Source organism: Phyllostomus hastatus, unplaced genomic scaffold (genome assembly GCF_019186645.2).
Source record: "Phyllostomus hastatus isolate PE091 unplaced genomic scaffold, TTU_PhHast_1.1 phas_contig_159, whole genome shotgun sequence".
Classification (NCBI taxonomy): Eukaryota; Metazoa; Chordata; class Mammalia; order Chiroptera; family Phyllostomidae; genus Phyllostomus; species Phyllostomus hastatus.
The window spans coordinates 14556178-14580742 of NW_025333640.1; the positions used below are offsets into that span (position 1 = coordinate 14556178).

A 24565-nucleotide genomic window follows, 5' to 3' on the forward strand; every position below is an offset into this window, starting at 1 on the left:
TCAGCATTCTTCTATGTTATTTTTATTCCCCAGGTGATTCTGAATTGGATGAGCCCCTGGGGTCATTCCAGGTATCTTCAGCAAAAACAAAATGCATATCCAGTAGAAATTGGTGAATATATATTCGATAATTTCTATAACTGTAATCATGCTGGCCCCACAAAACAGGCCTAGTTGACCTCCGACATCTGCTGTGATGAAACCAACACATTGAATAAAGCATGCTTTTTTCATAAAAAGGAAATAAAATATTACCAGAATTTAAATTATTTAAAGCTAATAAGTTAATTAAAACTGGTATATGAAGATGAGTTAATAGTTTGGTATAAAGTAATAGCAATTAGTGGTATATTAAAAGTAATATTCATATAAATCATCTCAAAAAGGAGAGAGAAAAGGTGAATATATCCAAATATATCCAAATTCATATCCAAAATATAACTCAGAGATTTTGGAGATTGTTAATTCTTTCATAAAACATCTTTGACAATTATAAATTCATTTCCATGTGTTGAATGAAGAGTAGAGATGGGACATTCAGATGGCATTATTAGGTGATGATCTTTTCCATCAACATACATTTCTAAGCAATTTGTGACTTTGAGTGTCCAAACTATTTCTTTTTAAGCATTTGTAATATTTAATTAAGATATATTAACACAGCACTGCCATTTTCTTACGAAATTTTGTAAATCCAGATTTGTCTTTATTGTATGTGCTTTTCAAATGTGATAAAATCTGCATAACATACATTTTGCTATTTTATCTGGTTTTAAGTGTACAGCTATATGGCACTGAGTGCATTAACACTGTTGTGTGACCATCATCGCCATCCCTCTCTGCCGCATTTCTATCTGCCCCAGTGAAACTCTGTACCCATTAAACAATAAACCCTCATTCTACCTTCCCCCAGGCCCTGGCAACCATCATTCTTTTTTTTGTTGTTGTTTTTTGTCTTCATGAATCTGACTACTTTGCACTGTCTTTTAAAATAAACTACATCATTTATCTTTTACTCATTGCCTTGGGCCATACTTAGGACCACACAATTTTTGTAAAGTGTGATAAAGACAATGTAGGCTTGCCCAGGAGCTTTGAGGAAGTTCCTCTCCATTCAGGGGCCTGGCTGCCAGTGTCTGACTACTGTCAGTGTGCCTGGCTCTCATACCCTCTGCTGTCTCTTACGTGACTCCTCTCTAATATTCAGGGAGATCTAGGAAATCAGTGACTCAATTTATTGAGGACTGTATGATGAAGGAGAGCGAGCACAGACTGGCCACAACTTAAATGCTAAATTTTGCTTCCCCAGGATTTTCTTTTCGACTCACTTTGGATAGAGTTTTATGTGAAGGTTGGAGATGCCTGACATTCTACCCTGACGCTGAATTGCTGAACACTCTATTGCTGAGGGGCAAGGGGATGTCTGAAAGGAAAGTAAGATGCTGTGTGTGTAAGCCCAGGTGAGGTTTGCTGGAGATGTGTCCAGGGAGTAGAAAAGTGTCCGATTTAAATGGCAAGTGAATGACCAGCACCATTGATTTTTTTCCTCCATTAATATGCTAACCTTTAGATACAAAAGGAAAAAAGTCTGATAGAAAATGTTTTTTAATTGAGGAACAATTAAATAACACTTACCAAGTAATTCAGACACACTCACTGCTTTTTGCTGTTGTGTTATCTTATAGTTTAGGTCACTATAGTTTATTTCAATGTTTACAAGATTATCCCTGGGGATAAAAACAGAATTAAGCTTAATCAAGATTGTCAGTACTACTCTTAATTCTTATTTGACAAAAGTAATATCCATTTTTGGTTCAGAAGCCATTTAATGTGAAATTAGACCCATCATCACTGTATTTAATACTTATCATACCTTCATTTGGAGGTTACTCTTGTCATGTTGACATTTAGGGAAAATAATTTTTCCCTTACCCAATAATTTTTCTATGCCTCTTTCCTGAGAATCTGGAAAAGTACATCATTTAAATTTCCAGAAATTATCCAGCCTTGTAAGATGAAAAATAGAGACTTTTATTGAAGAAGATACAAGAAACATTGTACATAGGACTATGACACTTCAGTCCCTTTCAGAGTGGGCACTGTGGGACCTCACACGGTTCTGCCAATTGCCATCAACTGGCATGTCGTATTTTTCTGAATCTCATCAATGGTCTGAAATCTCTTCCCTTTCAAAGGTGATTTTAGTTTTGGGAAAAGCCAGAAGTTTCAGAGAGCCAAATCTGGGCTGTAGTGGGGCTGAATCACCGGGGTGATTTGATGTGTTGCCAAAAAACTCTGCACAAGATGTAATGCATGAGAAGTTGAGACTTCTATCTCAAACTTCTATAATATATCCAACTGCCTCCTCGTATTTCTACTTGGATATTCAATTCATATTTCAAGTTCAAAATAGTCCAGGTCAAACTCTTAATTTTTCTCCCACTTATAATTTAATACCATTGCAAGCTAATCCAGCAGTAAACATTTGTTTTACCATGAACATACTCTGCTTCCTGCCAATCTCCATTCTAATCTATCCACACGCACGCATGCTGTTGGCCTAGGGTTTCCCTCTGCATTTCGTTTTCCCTCCTTTTGGAATATAATTCCTTCAAATAATAGCAAGACCAGCTCTTATATCTCTTTTAGGTTAGCTGTTTCCAAATTATGGTCACAGACCACTACAGGTGCCCAGTATTTGTTTGAAGGCTCATGGGGTTAAAATTATTTTCATAGTATACTAACGTATTATTTGACATTTTCATTGTGATTAGCATTTCAAGAGAGCTGCAGTAGTCACTTTTTACAGGGAACATCATTTTTCTTTAAAAATACTACTGACAAACTTTGCTTACTCAGACTATGACATTTGCAGACATTTTCACAAAAATGAACAAAATGGGCCTGTCCCTTCAAGAAAAATAATAAGATTTGCAGTCAAGGATAAATTTTAAGCTGAGTTCTTATGCTAAAGTTAAAATTTTGAAAAATTTGTGTCTGCTCTTGAGCTTGGCAACTGCAAAATTTTTAAAAATTTTACTAAGTAATAATATTAAAATTAAATGTGTATTATATAATAAAATGAATCAATGTTTGGGAGAACCACATAACTCAGAGAAATTTTTTAATGACTAATAAATGATGTTCAAAAATATGCATGGGTAAAAGATCCATTGAAAGTATAGGATCAATGGATATTAGTATGATAGAGTATGAAAAATTCATTGATATGTTTTCATATTTCACTGCTGACAGCTTTGAAATATCACCATTCCCTCTTCTTGTCCCATGAGATGTAAGCTGATAAGAAAGCCCATGCACTTCTTCCACTGGCACCAGGGAAGGTTAAACCACACAACCACTAGCCCACCTTTGGGATTGCTCATGTAAATCCTACCCCATAAGGCAAAGTCTTAAGACTGCAAAGGGACTTAAAACCAAAAGTGCAGCCCCACTGCTTTAGGTCTTTGTTCAACTGTCCCTTTCCCAGGACGATCTTATTTGACCACAGTCTTCAACCCTGAGAATAACCTTCCCTTACCCTTGTTTTCTCAACCTCTTTTTCTGCTTCTTTTCCTTCCATAGCACTTAGCATTGTCTGAGATCACTACTTGTATTTATTGCCCATCTCTACCTCAATGGAAATAAATGAAACAATGCAGGGCTTTTGTCTTTTGTGCACAGGGTATCCCTAAAGCCTACGATACTCCTGAATCTTGACATTTAACAGGAGCTCATGATATTGACAAGTAAAGGGACACACTGAAGATGAAACCAATGAATAAATGGATAAATATTAACTTGTCTGTCTTATCAGGTGGAAACTAACCACCTGGTGATTTTCAGTTACCAATAATAATTGTCATTAAGAATGGATTCTATTAGCGTTGTTTCCGGGAATTACGTGCTGTTCTTCAAAATACCTAAGAAAGATAACTATGAATCACTCTCCTTATTGTTTACAGTTTTAGAAATCAATGTCCCCAAATATACTTAGTTCAAAATATATCATTAATATGTTTACTTAATTTTCATTGGTTTAGCCCTGGGCAACAGGACAATGTACTATATTTAAATCAGCAAGGAAAAGGGTGCTGTAATATTTACAAATAATAAAACAATTTCCAAATTGATGGAAATAATAAAGTTGTCTTGGAAGTCTAGAAATTTTAGTAATATTGCAATCTTCTTGTCATCCATTGTGTTCCTAATTTGTATGCACACTGATAATAATGTTTAATTTCCCAAGTACAAAACTCATAACCATTTTCCCAAGCACGAAAGTCCAACATTACTCTTCTGTGTTTTTGAGAAAAGGTAAATCCATCCCCTACAAAAATATTGTGATATTTACTCAACTTCTCTTAGGTAGGTGAGGTGCCCAGTGATGTGGCTCTCACTGAATCTATACATCACAATGACCATAAAATTGTTGAGGATTTAAGTCCAAGAATAGCTGTTTGTGTCAGGAAATGCATGCTTATAAAACAAAACAAAATCTGGATTTTAATAAGGGCGATGAGATCAATGAAAAATTGAGAGATTTTGTATATACAAAACACTAAAGAAATGATTCTAGGTGCTTGAGTATGATGCCGTTTTAAAGGTTTTGAACAAAGCAAATGATTTTATACAGTTTTATTTGAAAATGTGTCAATCTAAAACAAAACAATTTACAAAGTTCATTTTTTTGTTGTTTGCTAATAGAATTGGCCCAAATTCAGCCATCATTTGCCCTCATATTCACTTTCGCAATGCCTGCTTCAGTCAAGGGAAGCTTTTTATCATCTTCTCAGTGGGGCTCATCAGCTCCCACAAGAAGCCCAGGATTGGTCAAAGTATGGGATAGCTTTGTGCCCCAGGAAGAAACACATACGGGGTTCATGATTAAGTAAGGGGTTGCTTTAAAAAGCAATCTTATTGCTGCCAAGGTTTCACATCGGCTCTTCAAACTGCATTTCTGGTTTCTGACTTATTACTCTTTGATTTCTGGTAGCTGTTCACAAACCAGTTTCTTAGTTATATGTGTGATTACTAACCACCAACTCTATGTAGGATTTGGATACCCAAGTTCAGCTGTATTTGTTCAGCTACTTGCCTTAGTTTTCGTGGTAATGATCTCCAATATTCATGACAATGTAGGATGCCTACATGTCAATTATGTGATAAGACTAATTGTAGAACAATTTATCATGAAAGGGAGAAGAATACCATTTTGGAATACTGATTATTTTAAATCAAAATTACTAATTTAAAAAGAGCCCATGAAAGAGGACATTCTGACCTTTATTTGCCCCCTGAAATTTAAAAGAAATCCCCATATGAAAGGTGCCCTCCCTGTACCAAAGACCTGGGATTTAGGGCAAAAGAGCTGTATAAACAAACCTAGTTACTTCTTCACTAATACTACTCCAAGATGTTAGGAACTCCCCTGCCTGGTTTCAGGAGCTGTAACCTCCCATGGCTGACTGAGTGAGAGACCTCCAGACCAGGAGACACTAAGGAGACAAGCTTATCTCCCTGGCAGGAGTGCTGCCTGCTCCTTCCCTGGCCCCCATTGCTTGGTCGGTTAGCCAATGACAGGTAAGATTCCTCAGAAGAGGATGGACCTACAGGTATGATCACATGGGAAAGCCCTCAGGGAGGGACTCGGGGCTGTGGAAAGAGGGGTGATCGACCCCTGCCCCTCGGCTTTGACAAAGCCTGAGTCCTCATTCTGCCTGTGAGAAGTCTCAAACCTTTCACTGCCTTGTCTCCTCTAACTGACTCAAGTCTATAACAATGACAAGGGGCAGTACAGCCCTATGCTGGAAAGTGGCGGGATTCTAGGATGATTAGGCCTGGAAAAAAGGATTATGTAAAATCCTATGAAACCTGCTCTGCTGAGGATGCTCTTAATTAGATTATGAAGGCCTGGGCAGGAAATGAATTTAGTCCCTTAAGTTCTGTAGTTTTTTAGGTGATAAGACCCCAAGTCAGTGTGAGCCCTTTTTAGCTCTTTGAACTTATCTACTTGTTTGATCCTCACTGCCAGACAATGGTTAATAAACTGTACCTATACTCCTACCCTCCCAAAACCAATAAAAGCCTGCTCAGGCAGCTGCATGGGGCACTCTCCTTTGAGAAAGTGCCCAGGCCACTCCAAGGCACCCTCCCCTTGAGAGGGTAGCTGTGCTGTTCCTATTCCTCCACAGGACTCGGTAGTCTGTATTTCTCTCATATCTCAAGCATCCATAGCAGCCACAGATACTGCTGGCTGGTATCTGTGTCACCAAGCTCCAAACTCTTTGTCTTGTCAATTTTAACGAATGTATTGGTTCTTTGTCTAAAAGGTGACTCCATTGGTCACTTCTTTGAATCTCATAGTTTTTATGGGCTCCTAAATGTATGATATTAAATTTGTTTTCTTTTTTTAATCTGTCTTATACCAATGTAATTGTTAGACTAGCCAAAAAAAACCTCAAGGGGAAGAAGGGAAAAGTTTTTTTCACCTACAACAATAATGTAAGTTTTAGGAAAAACAAAACAAAAGAAAACAATGTCCTCTAGGATCTTCTTATTTATGCGTGGGTTTTTTTTTCTTATTCACCAATGTGCTTCCCAAATCATGCTTACATTCTCTGCATATTAAATAATTTTGAAACTCAGATCTCTATCAGCCCGAAGTCATACAAAATGCTCTTCCTAGTTCATATTTAGGCATATAATAGAAATAACACTGTAAGTGAATCAGTTTCCCATATTAAAATGGGATATAAAGAGACATTTGTAGAAGAAATAGTGTTAAAAATATAAATGCCCATTTTCTAGCTTGCTTTCTTTTTCTCTGCTACATGTTTGAAATCATACCCTATCAACTCTGTCTAGATGAAAATAATTTTTCTTCCTGATTTGCAAAGATCATTTTACTACCTAAATATTTACATGAAAAGAGTATTTTTTATTAGATTAAAATACATACCAGTCTAAAATTAGAATTTAAATATGCTTCCAAAGTTTGGTACTAGGCTGTGCAGAGGTATATCAGCTTATTTTTATTATAACAAATATAAGTACCATATACTATGGTACTTATTACTATTTCAGGTCCTCTGTTTAAAAATATAAATAAAAACAGACAAATGTTAAGGCTGCTTCCTGATTTTTTTTAAAAAAGGAGTTCTTTATGAAGTTTGACTTATAATTTCTAAGAGGCAGTGTGGGGTAGCATAAAGAGACCTAATTTAATCTGCAGTTAATTAAATTAGAATTATATATCTCTGTGGAAAATATATGAAATCCAAAACCATAGGTCTTGGGCATAACATCTTTCTGTGCCACTAAGCACCTTCAGAGAAGCATTACTTGAATTACAGCACTTCAGTTTTCTCATCTATAAAACAAGAATTATGATTTGAGCTCCATCTACTTTGTACAGTCATTAGGAGACTCAAACTATATAATATACAGGTAAAGAATTTTGGTATTTTAAAGAATTTAAAGATTAACTGATATTAAAGCATTATTATTTTTCCAAGTTGAGCCAAGTAAGATCATGAGCACACTACTCAAGCAGACCTCATTTTATTTTTCATACAATTAACTTAAAGAATTGAAAGGTATGATCTTATTTACTTTTAAAATTCTAGTGTTTCATTGTTAATTCAGTGACGGAAACTATTACCTCTGATAGATCAGAATTTCATTTCCTGAGACTTTGAAAGTTTTGAGTAAAGAAACTATTCATGTTTATAACAAATAATTGACAAGCCTAAAAAGGTTACCTGATGTATTTTTGGCTTCGATTCAACTTCTTAGAAAGGTGTTTCAAAGCTTTTCGACTTGGAAAAGTGGAATAAGAAACAGTAGCTGGGTATTCTGTTTCTTCACAAGGAACCGGGCAGCTAGAATTATGTGTTCCCATTGTACATAATCCATTAACTTGGATGTGGTCTGAAACGAAAACCAGAACAGAATGTTCAGAGAAGAGGACTATTTCACAGTGGGGAGGGCAGAGCTTTAAAAATTTTATTATTTTACTTTTAATGCTAATAAAAGTAATTGACAAATTTTATCACTGCTTTCTTAACAAAACATATTTGTATTTTATTTATTTTTAGTATATATACAGCAAAGGAAACAAAATATAAACATAGGAATTTGTTATTCTTAAATTAGTTGAGTCACTAGATTCAGATATTTGTTAGGGAAAAAAAAAGAAATTCTTTCCAGAAAGTTTCTGTGCTTATTTTTATAAAATATTAGACATTGTTTTGTTTCACTATGCCTATATAAGTTACTAAAGTTCTTAGTTTTAAGAACATTAGAGAGGCCCTCTTATAGTCTTTCTTTTATTTCTTTTATGGGCTATTCATAGTATACTTTAATGTCTTGTGTTACTGTGAACAGCTTTCATATAAATCTTGAAAATAAAAAATATGTTAAGCCACATACCAAGTGTAGGAGAAACGCAGTTGTAAAACTTTTGTAGGTCACACTCTATCCCATTTCCTTAAAAAGAATAAGTATAAATATAGAGACTTCACATTTTATAAAATAAATGACATAATGACAAAAAATACCTTCCTTCCATCCATCCATCCATCCACCAATCTATCCATCTGTACATTTATTCTTTTGCAAAAGAGTATGAAACTTGCTAATACTCTATGAAAATATACATTGGGAAGAAGATGAGTGTTTTTGTTTCTTTCCATGTTTCTTTCCATCTGTGTATATCATTCTAAATTTACTGAAGTGGATAATAACTTTAAAATGTTGGTGGCTTTGAAATTTCAAATTACGTTCACATTTATCATCTCATTTCTTCCAGCTCTAATCCTGTGATGTGGGAATCATCGTTTTCCCAATGAAGAAACTAAGGTTCAGAATGTGGCTTGCCTGAGCTGTTGGAGGAGGGGGATTCATGGTTCCTTCTCTTCACTTTCTCTCTTGCTCCCTCTACCCATTGATTCATGTATGTGTGCATGTGTGTGTGTGTGTGTGTGTGTGTGTGTGTGTGATTAAATCATATACCTCACCTGGCAGGCTGCCTTTCAAGTAGTAATATAAGACAGGTAAGTACCAATATTTGTCAAGCATGTGCTGTGAGCCTTGAGACAGATTATAAAATCAATATGTGTCAGAGCTGGTGTAATCTCAGGCTGTTCTCAAGCCTTCATCTTTGCATCTTAATATACTGTTTACTGCTATAACCCACCTGGTCTCTGAGGTTAGCCTCAACATCTAATCAGTAGTCCTGAGAATAACCAAAAGAGATTGTACACTTACAGTTTGGGGATAAATCAAGGCTAACCATTAGGAAGTTCTCTTTGTGAAGGAATTGAAAGAATTACAAACAAAACAGAAAGAAACTACTTCCAACATTAAGTAACAAACCACTTTCCAGAGTGTGCCTTACTTCTTGCAGTGATATTTCTCCCATTACAAAGAACAATAAAATTCTGGGAACGACCTAGAAACATATCTGGAAACATATCTGTAAAGTGGGTTCTGAGGACTCCCTCAACAAATTGCTAGTGAAATTATTTTAGCTATTTTGTTTAATGTCTATAAGTCTCAATTTTTCCTCATCTATACACACACTTAAAAAGAATATGTGAAGATCAAACCAGGTAAAAATATTATCCTGAAAGCAGTTGGTATATCCTAAAATTTGTGCACATTCCATATTTGGGTTTTATATTTCACCTTGTCTAGTTCTGGTTCATACAGGTTATTCAGTAAGAAATAATACTTTTTAATATTACAAACATTATTTTCCATCTATCAATTCAGAATTTTTCCCAGTAATTTTGAAAAGGTAAGAGCCAGAACTAACAGTTCTATAACAGTTTTTGGAGGGCTCAGAAACCATTAATCAGAATTTTAGAAACAAGGAAATAGTGATTCTCAAAATTTTTATGCAGTAGTTTGCCAAATAGAGACCGCTGTTATAAGAGCAGAAACAGCTTTAGTATACCTCTGTGTGGAAGATAGGGTAGTGGGGGGAGAGAGAGAGAGAGAGAGAAAGTGTGTGTGTGTGTGTGTGTGTGTGTGTGTGTGTGTGTGTGTGATAGGCCATAGTGGCAAACTCATACAGCCAAAGTTCTTGTGCTTTTAATGCACACTACATTTTTTTATAAATATACTGGAGAACAAGAATGAAGGACATCTGAATAAAAATAGCCAATACTTTTAAAGAATGTGTTCTGTGCCTGCCACTTATTAATTTATTATATTTAATTAATTAATTAGTTATTGTATGGAGAGGGTTAGGCATGGAGAAGGGGAAAGAGAGAAGCATTGATGTGAGTGAGAAACATCCATCAGTTGCCTCTTGTATGTGCCTGCACCGACCTAACCCATGACCTGGGCATGGAATGGAACCAGTGACCTTTGGTTTTGCAGAACTACACCCAACCAAGTCATATAGGTTGGGAACTGTCCCAGGGGCTTTTTAAACCACTTACATACTTGTTTCATCCTTATCACAACCCTATAAGGTAAGGCATTGTCATTCTCTCCTTTGCATAGGAAATACACGAAGGTTAAGTGCCAAGGTCACATAGATGAGCAATTGTGGAGCTGAGACAGAGCAGCCTGGGTCAGAGGTGGCTCTTATCCACCCTGCTCTTCTGCCTCCTGCAACACTTACCTCACACATCCAGGGCTCTAGAAACGTTTCAAATTGTGTACAAGCAGAGTGTGGAATTTCTTTTCTAGCCACAAGGTAAAGAGTTCCCCCATAGTGAAATATTCAGGGTCAGTAAAATTTATATAGATGACCTAATTTTCTCTCAAATTGAGAAAACTGTAACGAACAGTTTCAGATATATGACTCTACCCAATTTTATATTTTGAAAATAAGAATTAGCCACTGGCCCTGATAACACATTTTTTTTAATTTTCCACAAATGTCTTGAACTGAATCCCTTGAATTGAAAGCTGTCAGTTGAGGTTGCATTTGTCAAGTGGAAGTAAACAGAATCAGAGAAAGGGGAGGTTGCCATCCTTCGCTTACCAGGAAGCAGAAAAGGCAAACATCCACACTGCTTCTCTATGTGCCCTGCTTTACATTCCTTCAAGCAACCGGAAGTGCTGTAGGTGCCAAAATTCTGCAGCTTGATGTCAGGGTTGCATTCTCCCCAAGGGTATTCTTGGTGAACTGTCTTAAGATAACATAAACACCTGGTTCAGGGGATTTTTCTGAGGCAATGCACCCCTTTACACTCCAAGAAGAGAGGCTGATACACATTTTTACTTTTTTGGCTACTCTATCAACCTGAAAAATCTTTGAAAGTGAAAAGTAATAGTAGTTTTTAAATGTGTATCCCAAATGCTCTGTACCTATAGTAAGTTAATAAAATCATACAGACTGATTGGTGTAAACATCAATTCATATAAAAATATTATCACTTATGGAAATAGTGTTAGTATATTAATCAACTTACCCACAAAAATTACCAAACTCATACCGAAATTTTTTATTGAGCACCTATTAGGTACCAGGCAATAAGATAAGTGCTTTCTTTATGGGAGCTCACTTAAACTTTATAAAAACTGTGAAAAAGGAAACGTTACCTCCTCCTAGACTCCCCCCTCTTGCAGTGTACAGAGAAGAGAAGGAAATTCAAGAAGTTAGTTGAAGAAGTTCCAGAGCAAGTGGCTGGCAAATAGAAACCCAGCAGACATATCTGACTCCAACATGTCTGCATTCCCCACTTATTTTCCTCCTTCACAAGACATCCCACTGAGAAAATGCACAGTTCCATAGGTGTCTCCTCATATTCACTGAGCCTTCCCCACTCAAATGAGTTTTAAAGTTACCTTGGATTTGCTAGGCTTGCCAGCTGTCACTTACATCATATATGTGAATTCGCTGTTTTTACTAAATGTGTCCCTATTAATAAAGGAAAGTATCTGAAATGAAACTGGGATTTCAATGGTGTTCTAAAGACATGGAATAAAGGGATTTCTAGTGAAAAATATTACTTGTGCATATATGCATTCACTATCCTCCTTGAATTATGCTAGTCTTTTTGTTAGCACATTTTGCTAGTCTTTACCTTCACTTGGCGGATTGTGACCCTTGCGCGCATTCCCACAGGGGATGACAAACCTAAACCATCAAACTGTGGCACCTTCTTTGGTGAATGGATGACAAAGATGATCCCAGCATCAACAAAACCTAGTGTGGGGTCATCAGTGAATTCCTCCTGAAACAAAAATATAGCCCCATTTACATATTTATATCAATTCCACACAAGTTTGAGATTTACTCTTATCACATGACAGAATTTTACTTACTTGAAGTTAAATATATCTTATCACTCTTTAATCTCTTTTTATAGGCAGGTTTTGAACATGAAACACCTCAGGCATACTTTTTAGGGTCGAGTGACATTTTAAGGCTTTGATGGCTTTGTAAGGACCACTTGCCCCTAAGATGAAGGCCATGCATTGCACACATTTTAGTCACCTGATTTCCTCTGTCTCTCTCTTTACCTAGTGGCCTCTTAGTTACTCTCTCCTTGGCTCTTCCCTTTGCTTCATTTGTTTTAGAAAATTATTTGGCATTCTTTTTCTCATTGTAATTATAATCTCTCCCTTATTTCAAATTCAGATTCATTTTCCCAGAAGAGTGAAGATATACCATGTTGTCTAACCCAGTGCTCTTCTTTTATCAATCTTTTATCAGATGAAGAAATTTAAGACTAAAGGTCTGGAGATTTTGTTAGTTTTAATGTCAGGCTATAAGGAGAAGGAATGGATTTAGAAATATGATGATTTTTCTCTTGAGTGGGTCACCTGCATTATGGAATTACATTTAATAAACATGCTTAATCTTCCATTTGTAACTCAGAACACTACTTTTCCAGGGACTGTTATGACCTTGTAAGAAACACTTAACTGGGTAACATGGAGAAATATCTCAGCACCATTTACTTTTGGAATGTTGTACTGAATTTGCAGGTTTTAATTGCATTCTAATAGTATTTAGGAAATTCTAGCTTGTAAAATTTATATTATATTTGAAGTGACCATATAGCTAATATTTGAATTACTTGAAAATGTTAATCAAGTAGATATACAAGCAGGGGTATATGCATTGCACTGTACACTGCTGTGTTTAAATGTAAAGAAAAGTACTTTGAATTCGATACAAGAGGAAGTTATGAGACATACTTGAAGAGAAATTCTTTGAAAGTACCCAATGGTCTCACTCACTTGGATTGGGACATGGGGTCATTTAATGGTGTTTGGGCGAGACCAAGTTTACTTCTCATACTTGTCATTAATTATGTGATTTGGGATAGTTAATTCATCAGCATTTCAGCATATTCATTTACAAAACTGTAATAATGGGGTCAAATACCTCTGAGTGTTTAATACTAAATCAGTTGTGCAAGGTAAGAAGGTGAGGAATTAACTTGGGTGAGAGCTCCATCAGGTACTCTTGATGGTAGCAACGCTGCATTTCTTAGGGGTCTGGACATTTAAAACCTAAATACTTAGAATTTTTTAGACAATTTACACAGTTACAAAAATTAGGCTTAGTTACATTAGTTAGAAATTAGGCTTTTTTAAAAAATACATAGCATCATCTTTAATTAACTATATATTTTGAGTTAGAATTTTTTAAAGTTTTGTGGCATGACCATTTCCTGGAGTCACAGTAATAGTCGTCAGTGGTATAGCTAAAAATGTCCAGGTTATGCCTCTAAATTTTGTCTTTCACATCTCTTAGTCAATAGTTGCACCATAGGCCTCTAATCAAAGCTAAATAAAACAAAATTATATTCAACTGGTAGGAACAATTTGACAGGGCAGAATATCTTAATCAAATCCTTAGAAACCCATGTTCATTACTGTGTGTCTTCAGCTTGGGCTAGGTTTAAGGGAACACAATACCTGATTGACATTGAAGAGCAAGCTTAAGCCTCTGCCAGAGACAGTCACTTTTCTTCTTGCTTCGATATTTTCACCATGATTAAAAGTAAAGCAATTTCCATATTCTGTGAAGACATGTGCAAAATCCTTCAATATGAAAATGAACCAAATAAAACACAATCAGTTGGGTATTTGGGTCATTTCTAAAGTTTAAATTGCTCTAACTTTTTTCCTTAAATCACAGATGTCTTGATGAGAATGCAGAAATACCAGAAAGAATAAACAGTCGAATAATTTATGCTTTATTCTATGTTTTCATCAATTTGTACTACGTACTAGTCAATTTGTATGCGATTATTTAATTGAGATAGTTTCATATATAATTTAGCATATTTAAAAAACATTTAAAAATTATTTGTTTTGTATTTACTAAGCATTCATGAAAACATATTTTACCTATGGAGAATCCCCTCAGCATCATTTTTTAAGGGGCCGCCCCTCTCCCACCGTGCGTGGTCACAGTGGGGCAGCTATCATGGGGCGCTGCTCCTCTGACCCTCCTCCTATGACCACCTCCAATGTGGAGTTTCACATATGACCCAAGCTGGGCCAATATTTTTTTTATCCGTACTGGAGGGCATTCTTAGAGAGGGGGAAGGAGGGAGAGAGACAGGGAGAGAAACTTAGACAAGAGAGAGAAATATCCATTGGCTGCCTCTGGCACACGTCTGATCTGGGACCAAACCCACAACCCAGGTGTGTGCCCGACCAGAACCAAACCTTCCTACCCTTAGGTCTACAGGACGATGCTCCAACCAACTGAGCCACACCAGCCCAAGCAGATGGGCCAGTCTTAATACCCCACTGCCTCATGTCAGAGATTGGCTCAGGAAATCATATGTTTTCCAAGTAGAGCTAACTCGAGTCTTCCATGGGGTTAGTAAGTGGATACAGGACTGGATGACATAGGTAACTATGATAGTTAGGGGCTAGAGCTGTCAGCAGCCGTCCTGGCTCTGTAAGAGGTGAACTCGAGCAGAAAGGAAGCCAACCAGAGTGCACCAGATGGAAACTGAAACAGAATGTTCGTGGTAGCCCCGGACTCCCTTGCTGAGCCTTTCTGAAGCCAGTTCCGCTCTGAGAGCTAGCTCCCACTTAATTAACTCAATTCATTCCTTTTACTCCTTAACTTATCAGAGATGGGTTTCTATAATTTGTAACTGAAAAGTCATGTCTAATATAAAATTCCTTGGTGATAAGTTTCAATATATTTGTAAATAAAAAGGAACACAGAAGAGCTTCTTCTGTAAGCTGAGTTCAGAGCAGGGCTTCACTCTGTCAGAAGTCTCTCAGGCACTGCTTTTCTGTTTACTATGAGCTAAGGAAGTCTAACACAACGATAAAGAATTGTGTCCCCGAACCATGAGTCTGTGAATCTCCTAACAACATGTGACACGGAATTGCTGATATGGGAAGTAAGGCACTGAGTTGCCTGTATCTCCTTTTGCTAACAGATTCCAGATACGTCAATCATTTTATCTTAAATGTAGATTAGTTAAGCAAACAAAAATAAGATGTTGTGAGTGATTAGAGAAATACATATAATTTTTATAGTCAAACGCTGGGTCTTCTCATTTTCTATAACCTCTAATGCAGTACCACAAGCATAAAAACTGAATGTCCATTGCTTAGTGATAATAAAAATGCTGTCTTGGAATATATTGTTTAGTGATAAATGGGAAAAATTAAAATATCCTCTTATGCCAAATTTGTTTTTCTTTTGAAAGGATTATCCTGCAAGAAAGGTAACCAAAGATTTCTGTTCTCTATCTTTTCTTATCTGATTATTTGAAAAAGGAAACATGTCATATATATTCCACATCTCCTGCTATCATAAGGCCAACCTAATGAAAAGTAGTTTTTGAGAAAATTTAGATTGCCCATGGGAATAAACTTTATCTCAGTGTGAAACAGTATAATAAAGTAGCTTGTTATATTGATGATGTTCAAAGAAACAAATTATTACCTGGGAGCTACATGACTTTCCAAAAAAGTCACATGCCAACAAAGTGCTATTGTTGAGATAAAAGCCATTTTTCTTGACAAACTCTGTAATGTTGAAGTTTTGTTGACTTTTAAGAAAATCAATAGCCTCTTTGAAACCGGTGGAATTGGCACTGATTTCCTGGAGATGGAGGACTTTGGATACAATATTCCATAAGAAAAAAATAAAACCAAATTTGGTCACAGCATCAGTTTGGAACCTATCAGTAGAAATAAAGACAATATTTAGAATAATGAAAACTTGCTATTATGTAGAGGACAGAGACAAAACATCTGGACTCTCTCAGCTTCTCCAGCTTCTCTCCTGTACTTTCCCTCATTCATAATACAGTCAAATAAAATCGCAGTCCTAAGAGGTCTTTGTCACATCCCGCAATTTACCTTGTATTTGTACATATAGTTTCACTTACCTAGAATACCTTCCAGACCTTGACATGGATCATCTTGATGGATATTCAAGACCCAATATGAAAGGAGAGGTAGAAATGTGTAGTTGTTAGGAATATAGACTTTGAAGCCAGATTTCCTTTGCCATTGTGGTGTCTTTGTACCATGTTTGTGTGGCTATGCTGGAGCTATATTTCCCAACATCCCCTTCCTTGTATGTGTCTGGTTACAATCTGAAGCTCACTGTTGGCCAGAAGCTATGGTCACTCACACTCACTCAACTTGTGACATGGGGCAACAGCCAGGATGACTTTTCCTTCAGCTCCTGTTCAGTTTCTTCCTTTGGTTTCTTCAAATGCTGGGTCAATGACAGTGCAACCTGAAAATGTGCCAACTTATCTGGTAGGTCACCATCAAGGTGGGTGGTAGTAAAAAAGAGGGACCCAAATTTCCAGCTTGTATCCATGTCTTTCATATTTATCTTTCTTTCTGGCTGCTGACTTTGCTGACTTCAGGCCCTCCCCTATGATTCAGTGGGCCTTAATCCCTATCATACTACCCTTATTTTATGTCACTTGTACTGATTCTGTTTCTGGGATGCAGCCATGATTGTTACAGCCACTTAATGGTGTGACATAGGCAAACTTCAAGTCACTATGACTTTGCTAAAGTTGGTATATGTCAGCATCACCTAGCTCAGAAGGTCATTTGCATAGGTAAATTATCTTTCCTCAACCATTGAGAAGAGCACCTGAAATGTAGTCAATGTTAGGTAAATATTCATTAAGTAAATATTTCATTATTGTGAAGTGTTTTCCTGGCAATCAAAGCAGAAGTAATCTATTTGCTCTACTGTAAGTAATTTTCAATTCTCCTATTTTGCTGAGCAATTTCCGCCTTGTGTAATGTGTGGTTCTTTAATTTCATGCCTTATATTCCTTTCAAAAAGTGATTAGTGTTTTGGTGCTATAAATCTTTAAGCTGAATGAACTTGTTTCAAATTGACTGCTACAAGGCATGGAATGAAATGTGTTGCCCACTCTTAATAAGTGTACAGTGCCATGTGGCTAGTCTATAACCTCACTGCTGTCCCAGATTTTATATTTTATTTCTACTTTCTTTTATATTATCTTTTATGTAATTTTTCTTTCTCAGATGATCCACATTAGATCCTTTCTCAGTCAAGGTAGGGCATACACAAAACCAAACCAAAAATGGAAAAACAGCAACAAACAAACATCATATAGACTTTTAGAGATTAAAAAAGACAAACTATTTTTATGAGCAGTCTTTAATATAACACTTTAGCTAATCAGGTTTGGGTTTTGCAAGACCTGTCTGAAAACCACCAGCTCAGGTTCTAAAACTTTATAAATATCATCCTCCGACTTTGCCTTTTTTTAGAGAGATTCTCAAGCCTCCATCATGTGGGTATTCTACCTAACTACAGCATACCTGAAAACTTTGCTTTTCTTTGCAAACATGATCCTAGTGACTTTTTGAGGAGTGAACAGTCTACATTACCCGCAGATGTTGATGTGAAGAACAGTGTTAGCCATGAATTGAGCAATGGACCTTTAGTCTACTTTGGCTTTCTCACTCTCATGAACTCATAGGATCTGCTCCAAAGCTCTGTGACTTTGGAATCCCACACAGGCTAAGTTGATATTGCCTCATGCAACATTCACTAGATTCTTTCCAAGATGATTATGCAGAGAAAGAAAGGAATCACCACATGTGTAGGAGGTACAAATATGATAGATAAAAAGGTTAAAGGGGGGGTGCACTTTTAAATATCTTTAAAAATGTTTTTTATTACACTAATAATAGTTGAGACCATGATGGTAATTTAGGTAGATGATTTCAACTTAATAAATACAATCTAACAATATTGGAACAAAGGAAGTGAAAATTTTTGTGAGATGTATTGTTCAGCATAAAACCAAAATGTTTTCCTTCTGAGTTTATTTTGAAGTTCAATTCAAACTTCAAAATTCTTCCAAGAACATTCTTTTAGAAATCTCGCTTAGTTATAGTTTGCTTTATTCTTTTATTTAACATACTGGTAAGAAGCTAATAATAGAAAATAATAATAAAAGCACATTGACTTATTGGAACAGCTTAATAACCAATAACTAATTAGTAAAGCAGTCTTTTATATATATATTAATGTCTCCAACTAGCTTCCCCAAATTATATGACCCAAATGAATATTAAGTCCAAGTTGATGCCTAACTCAGTCCTTCATTGCATCCCACTAAAACAAATCTAAGTCTAGCATGTATTAACAAGAAATTTATATTTTTAAAATACTTTTATGGAGAGGAAAATGTGAAAGAATGTCTGCTCCTTGCACTCTCCTATGAACTAATTTTAACATCTTATAGTTCTCTCACTAATCAATAAAAACTTTGACACATTTATTTTATATTTGTATGACTCATGATTTTGTTGTTTATTTAAAATCTTTTAGTACATTTTTGCATTTAAATGCAGATATGTGCCCTGGCTGGCATAGCTCAGTGGATTGAGTGCAGGCTGTGAACCAAAGCATCACAGGTTTGATTCCCAGTCAGGTCACATGCCTGGGTTGCAGGCCACAGCCCCCAGCAACCACACATTGATATTTCTCTCTCTCTGTCTCTCTTTCTTCTTCCCTTCCCTCTCTAAAAATAAATAAATAAAATCTTTTAAAAAATAAATGCAGATATATGATAAACAAAGAAGTACAGTGATTATTGTAAAGATGAAGAAATGGAACTTGAGTTACTTGTTTTTAAATAAAGGATAAAATAAAATCAGTACTGACTACATTCAGTCATTTTCTCTGATATTAGTAGAAGAAAACAGGTTGTTGTTTTCTTTAAAAACGGGAGTAGTTTTTAGCACATACAATGGAAATGTATGTTGAATTTTATGGTAAAGATATCTTAGTGGAAATTTTTGACACAGACATTTGAAAATCACTCCAAGTCTTAAACTTTTTCTTTCAATTTTATTTTGCATTGGTATTTTTTATTAATTCTTATCATCTTTATTGGAATTAAAACATAGAGGTTATCATTAACATTTATTTGTTTTCATGATTGTTACTGAAAATAATTTTGTCATATAGAGTAGGGGGTTATAAACAAATGGTGCACTCTGAGTTTCATGTACACTGGATAGGCCCTTGGTACCACGGCAAAAGGTAAACCCTTCCTAATAATGAGAAGTCTCTTGGCAAAATTTTCTCATCTCGGAGATCTATTCCTGCCATCAAGACACATCAGCACAAGGAGTGTGATGATAGGGGTCTGTAAACAATCTTTCCAGTCCCTAGATGGTAACTTTAAACAAATTGCAGAGTTAATTAAACCTTACTTACTCTCTGTGTAAGAGAGGAAGTTGAGTAAGAGAGTAAGAGAGTGTAAGTTGAAGGCAACGCCCCTTAGAACAATGGTCTTCACACTGGGAAGGGCATGTGCCTGCAGGTACCGATGAACAAAGAATATCAAAATAATACGTTTCTAGATCCTCTACTCTTAATAAAGAGCCTGCATTCACAAGATTTATTCTACCATTTATGAAAGAGAGTTTTTGCCTTTCGCCCCTTACAAAGTTTAGTATACAATGCATGCTGGTGTGTAACAACCCCAGGGCTCTTAACAGAGGCATAATTAAATTGCAGCTTGACTCAAGGAGACCTTGTTTAAGTCTTAGATACCTGCACCAATCTTTACTTTTGTTAGAACACATACAATTTAAAACAGGATGAGGCCATAGTATTGAAAATCTTTTGGAGGGGCTTGATTTGTTTTTACTTTCTGGGACCTTGATACATGTCTTGAATTCTTATAAAACTTGCTATAATATCTATTTTATATTGAGTACCTGTCTGAAGGATGCTTCAGGAATGAGACCAAGTGATACATGTTACCTCATCTAATGTAACAGCAAACATGTGAAATAGATAATACATTATCATTTTATACATACAAAAAATTGAAGCTAAGAAGGTAAGTGATTTGTCCATGTTCAAACAGCTGATAGGTAGGGAGTGAATCTTAAGGAATCCCTACCCTTATCCCACTTCCACACCCCCTGCCAGGTGAAAATTTTATGTGTGATCTTTCAGACTTTACCATGGCCAGTTGCAGGGCATTGCCTGGAAGGCCTCCTGGGGAGATGGCCTTTCCACAGCAGACTTGGTGCACAGCTGGGAAACTGCAGTTTTCTGGAAGACATTGTAGTCAAGGACTTAAGACAGTGACAGCACAGCATTAAGCCAAGTGTCAGGGCCTTGTGTGGCTTCACAGTTTACACATCCATGAAGATAGCCCTGCCTCCATTTCATTAAATGTCTTGTCACATACACATCAGAGCATTTCATATGTCTAAACTTTTGCATACTAGTTCTCTCTTCAAGTTATTCCTCATCTCCACCTAGAAAGTGCCTGGTTATCTTTTAATAGTCAGACTTCATGACATCCCAGAAGGAGACTGTTGTCTGCTGTGCCCTCACAATACCTTTAGTGAATTGTACAATCACCATACATACATATATTGTGATTGCATGTTTCTCTCTTTTTTACTAATTAAACTTTTAAAGTACAAGAATCAAGATGTTTACATCTATTTAAAGACAGGGGGTTTTTTTTTTGCAATGCACAACATGCAAATATGGAAGGTAGAAAGGAAGAAAGAAAAGAAGAAAAATAAGTGAAAGAAGAAATCAATAAGCTTTTTTTCTCCCTAAATTTATGTATTTAAGTACAATTTTAGAACTTAGATCGTTTCCCATGTTAAATAATGCATAATAAACCTTGATTTCGTCATCCAAGAAACGTCCTATCAAAGTTACAGAGACTTATTATTATTAAAAAAGTAACTTTTACCTGTTCAAATTACAAAACGTCACAGCTGGGAACTCTATCTTTTCCACATACTGAACCTCTACAGACGTTGTTGTCGGCCACGAGAAGTAGTTGACCAAGCGACTGTAGATCTGCCACACCACCAGTGAGACTGAGCTCAAGACCACCACCAGCCAGATCACCTTGCGAATTTTGCTCCGGTTCTGAACAATATTATGTACCCCATGAAAGGAAGTGGAGATGGCAAAGTCATGGTCAAATTTCTTTCGGTCTGTTGGAGATGGCAGTGGTTTCTTCGAAAGGCAGAGCTTTATCCTTCCCAAGAGTCCTTAAGATTTTGTCCATAAAATAAAATTAAAAAGTAATGAGTTAAGAAACCTTAATACTCTCTGTAAAAAAAGGCAATTCACATGAATTTAAACAGGTTACTCTTTTTAGTTATAATACATGAATTGCATCTTGAGTTGCATGGTCTATTCAGGAATCAAGAGGCAGCAGTGCTGACTGCCTGGGTCGAAGGGGGATATGCTAAAGCTACTCCTGGAATGCTTCTTGTTAATGCAAGTGTACAAGTGCCATTATACTATTTACATGTTCCTCCATATTTCTAAATCAACCCACCTTCACTAGGTTGCTTACAACACGCGATCTTTAACAAAGTGGCTCTAATTTTTAAAATACTCTTTCTCTCTGAAGAATCATAAAGTCTCTTGGATGCCATGAACAAAACCAGGCTGATTCTTCTAAGAGTCCTAAGTGGAGCTAAAATGCAATCTGTGTCCTATGGTGGTGTATTGTGTGGTTGAATGAAGCGTCCATGGATTCATATGCTGTGATATATAACTATTTTACTTCAGTGGGTTATCTAGTTAGAATGTTTACAGTTGCATTATTAGTTAAGCAACTTATTTTCTACCTCTTTAGAAAATGAATTCACCCTTTCAAGCATATCAACAGCCAATCAAATCATGCGTATAGATATTGATTGATAAGATCCCAGTAAAGGTGGTCCTAAACATTTCATGGCAATGTATAACATATTGAAAATTCTCTCTTGGTTTAATTTGACTTTATTTTTCTGTAGAAGGTGTACAGACTTCTTTTGCTGAGAGAAAGCTTCCATATGGTTCTGAGAATGAGACGGTTGTTAAGAATGGAGAAATCTGGTTTCTGATCCAGGCCTCACCTCTCATGATCTGTGGGACTTTACCCAAGTTTCTTAAACTCTCTAATACTGTGTTCCTGACTGTCCCATGCGAGCAACAGTCCCTGCCACATGAGCTTGTTGTGAGTATTAAATAAGATAATGCCTGAGAATGATGTGGCACGTCACCTGGACCATATATGGTAAGCCCTCAATACTAGCTATTTTTGTCATTCTGTAAATTTAGCTGTGATGTGGTAAATGATAAAATATTCATGGATTTTCAAACACTGAAATTTTCATTTGAGAAACGAGTTCTTAATGGTCTCACAAATGCTTATAATTACATTGAATTAACTTTTATAGCTTTTGTTCTAATTCAGCGAGTATTATTTTTGTTAACTGATCGGCATTAATAAACTACTAATAGGTTTCAAGTGTTACTCAGCATTAAATCATTATTAATACTTCATAAGTCTCCAATCAATTAGCTAAAGCTTAAGTCATGGATATATGAAAATACATATGTGAATATTTTCTAAGGAACTCTGAGCAGTTTGAATTTTGACTACACTTTAAAGTAGCCTCACTTATGTTTTTATATCAAATTAGGATATACATACATATGTACACACATATGTGGATATATAGAATAATTTATACATAATATGTGTATATATGCATGCATATGAGTATATACACATGTGTGTGTGTGTGTGTGTGTGTGTGTGTGTGTATAATATAATTGGCATAGTTCCAGGGCAAAAATCAGAAATATCAGAAAAATTATTATTATTATTCATTAGCAAAATAAGTTTAATAATGATCTTTTGTGTATTGTTGCAAACACATACAGAGAAATGACTCTGGCAGAAGAACAACTTACTCTCTAGGCACCTGGCAGTCTCCCTACTACAGGGACCGAAGCCGTTAGAAAGGGAAGAGTAAAGTGGGAACCAGCAAGTGGTCCACAACTGGTGGCAAGCATTACCCTGAAAAATACGTGTGTCAAAAATTTCATCTGTCAAAAATTAACTCCTTCAATATAGATCTACATTTTGACAATTGCTTTGGCTATACTAGAGTATCCTCAGTTACTTCTAGGGATTTAAAAGAACTTTTAAAAATGTTATTTGAGATAAATAGTGAAGAAACAAGATGATGTATTCCTGGGGGGAAGATTAGGATTGGTTTAGTAAACAGTCCATCTGCCTAAAAATCAGGAAACTTCTTGTTTTCCTTACTGCAGTATACACCATGGAATTAGAGCAAAGGGCCCTTGCATTAAATACTGATTTTTACAGAAACATTTCAAGGAACATCAAATAAATCTTGCTGTATCTTAAAAATAAAACTGGTAGGTACTTGATAAAAAGAAACCCTCTTCAAAAAAAATACAACCACCATCAAAATAAAACAACTACAAAAAGATCCTAGTATACAGTAATATTTTAAAACTATTTTTGACATCCTCATGTAAATTATTCCTAAATAATCAAAACTGTATTACTTGGGTTATATTCAAGTAAATATCAAAAAACACATTTCCTAAATTTTAAAAAAATCCCCTTTTCTCTTTGCTAATTTCTAGCCTTTCGAAATGAAAATCATAACTGTTCTGAGGATTTTACTCTTTACCCACCTTTCTCAGCATAGACTTTTGATTTCTGAGTCTGCTCCATTTGTAATTTCAGTAAGCAGGAGTCCTTGGGGTGTATCCAGGTTTCATCAGTAACCATGTCCCTTTTGTGGGCTTTGTATTAAATACAACAGTTGAGGTTGTAAACACGTGGGGACCATTTAAATGTTTGTGTTGCTATGTTTTGCCTCAGAAAACATATAATCTGCAAACCAAGAATACTGGTAGAACCAGGTATGTGTGTGTATGGACTGAGGACCAACTATCATAGAGTACGACCCCCCAATAGAATTTCCTAATAGAATTAGGAAACTATTTTCACAGAATTAGACACAAACCACAGATATTTTTCAAGTATCCCTGACCTGGCTAGCAGACACCAATGGACCGACCCAGGAGAGTCACCTAAGCTTTTATTCGACCGCCTTCTGTATACAAGTTTGAATCCAAATGCAGTTGGAATGAAATCTCGGGTATAAAAATGTCTTCCTAGTGAGAGATTTTTAGTAACAGATGAAGCAGTTTCAAAACAGAAATAGTAATCAATAAAAATGACGCCCCAAAAAAACCCCACCAGAAAATAACTCGGTAAGAAGAGATGGT

The 24565-nt window shown here is 36.0% G+C and overlaps 1 protein-coding gene across 1 annotated transcript; it reads right to left on the reverse strand.

Annotated features, from left to right (window-relative positions):
* Positions 1 to 24029, reverse strand: ASIC5 (acid sensing ion channel subunit family member 5). The gene is made up of 10 exons (XM_045831847.1): positions 23966 to 24029; positions 21201 to 21507; positions 15899 to 16136; positions 13894 to 14019; positions 12048 to 12197; positions 11003 to 11150; positions 8434 to 8490; positions 7764 to 7932; positions 1636 to 1727; positions 1 to 191 (listed from the first exon to the last, which is right to left on the reverse strand). Exons 1-10 carry the CDS (start codon positions 24003 to 24005, stop codon positions 1 to 3), a joined length of 1518 nt encoding a protein of 505 aa, XP_045687803.1. The 5' UTR covers positions 24006 to 24029.
* Positions 24030 to 24565: the final 536 nt, after the last annotated feature.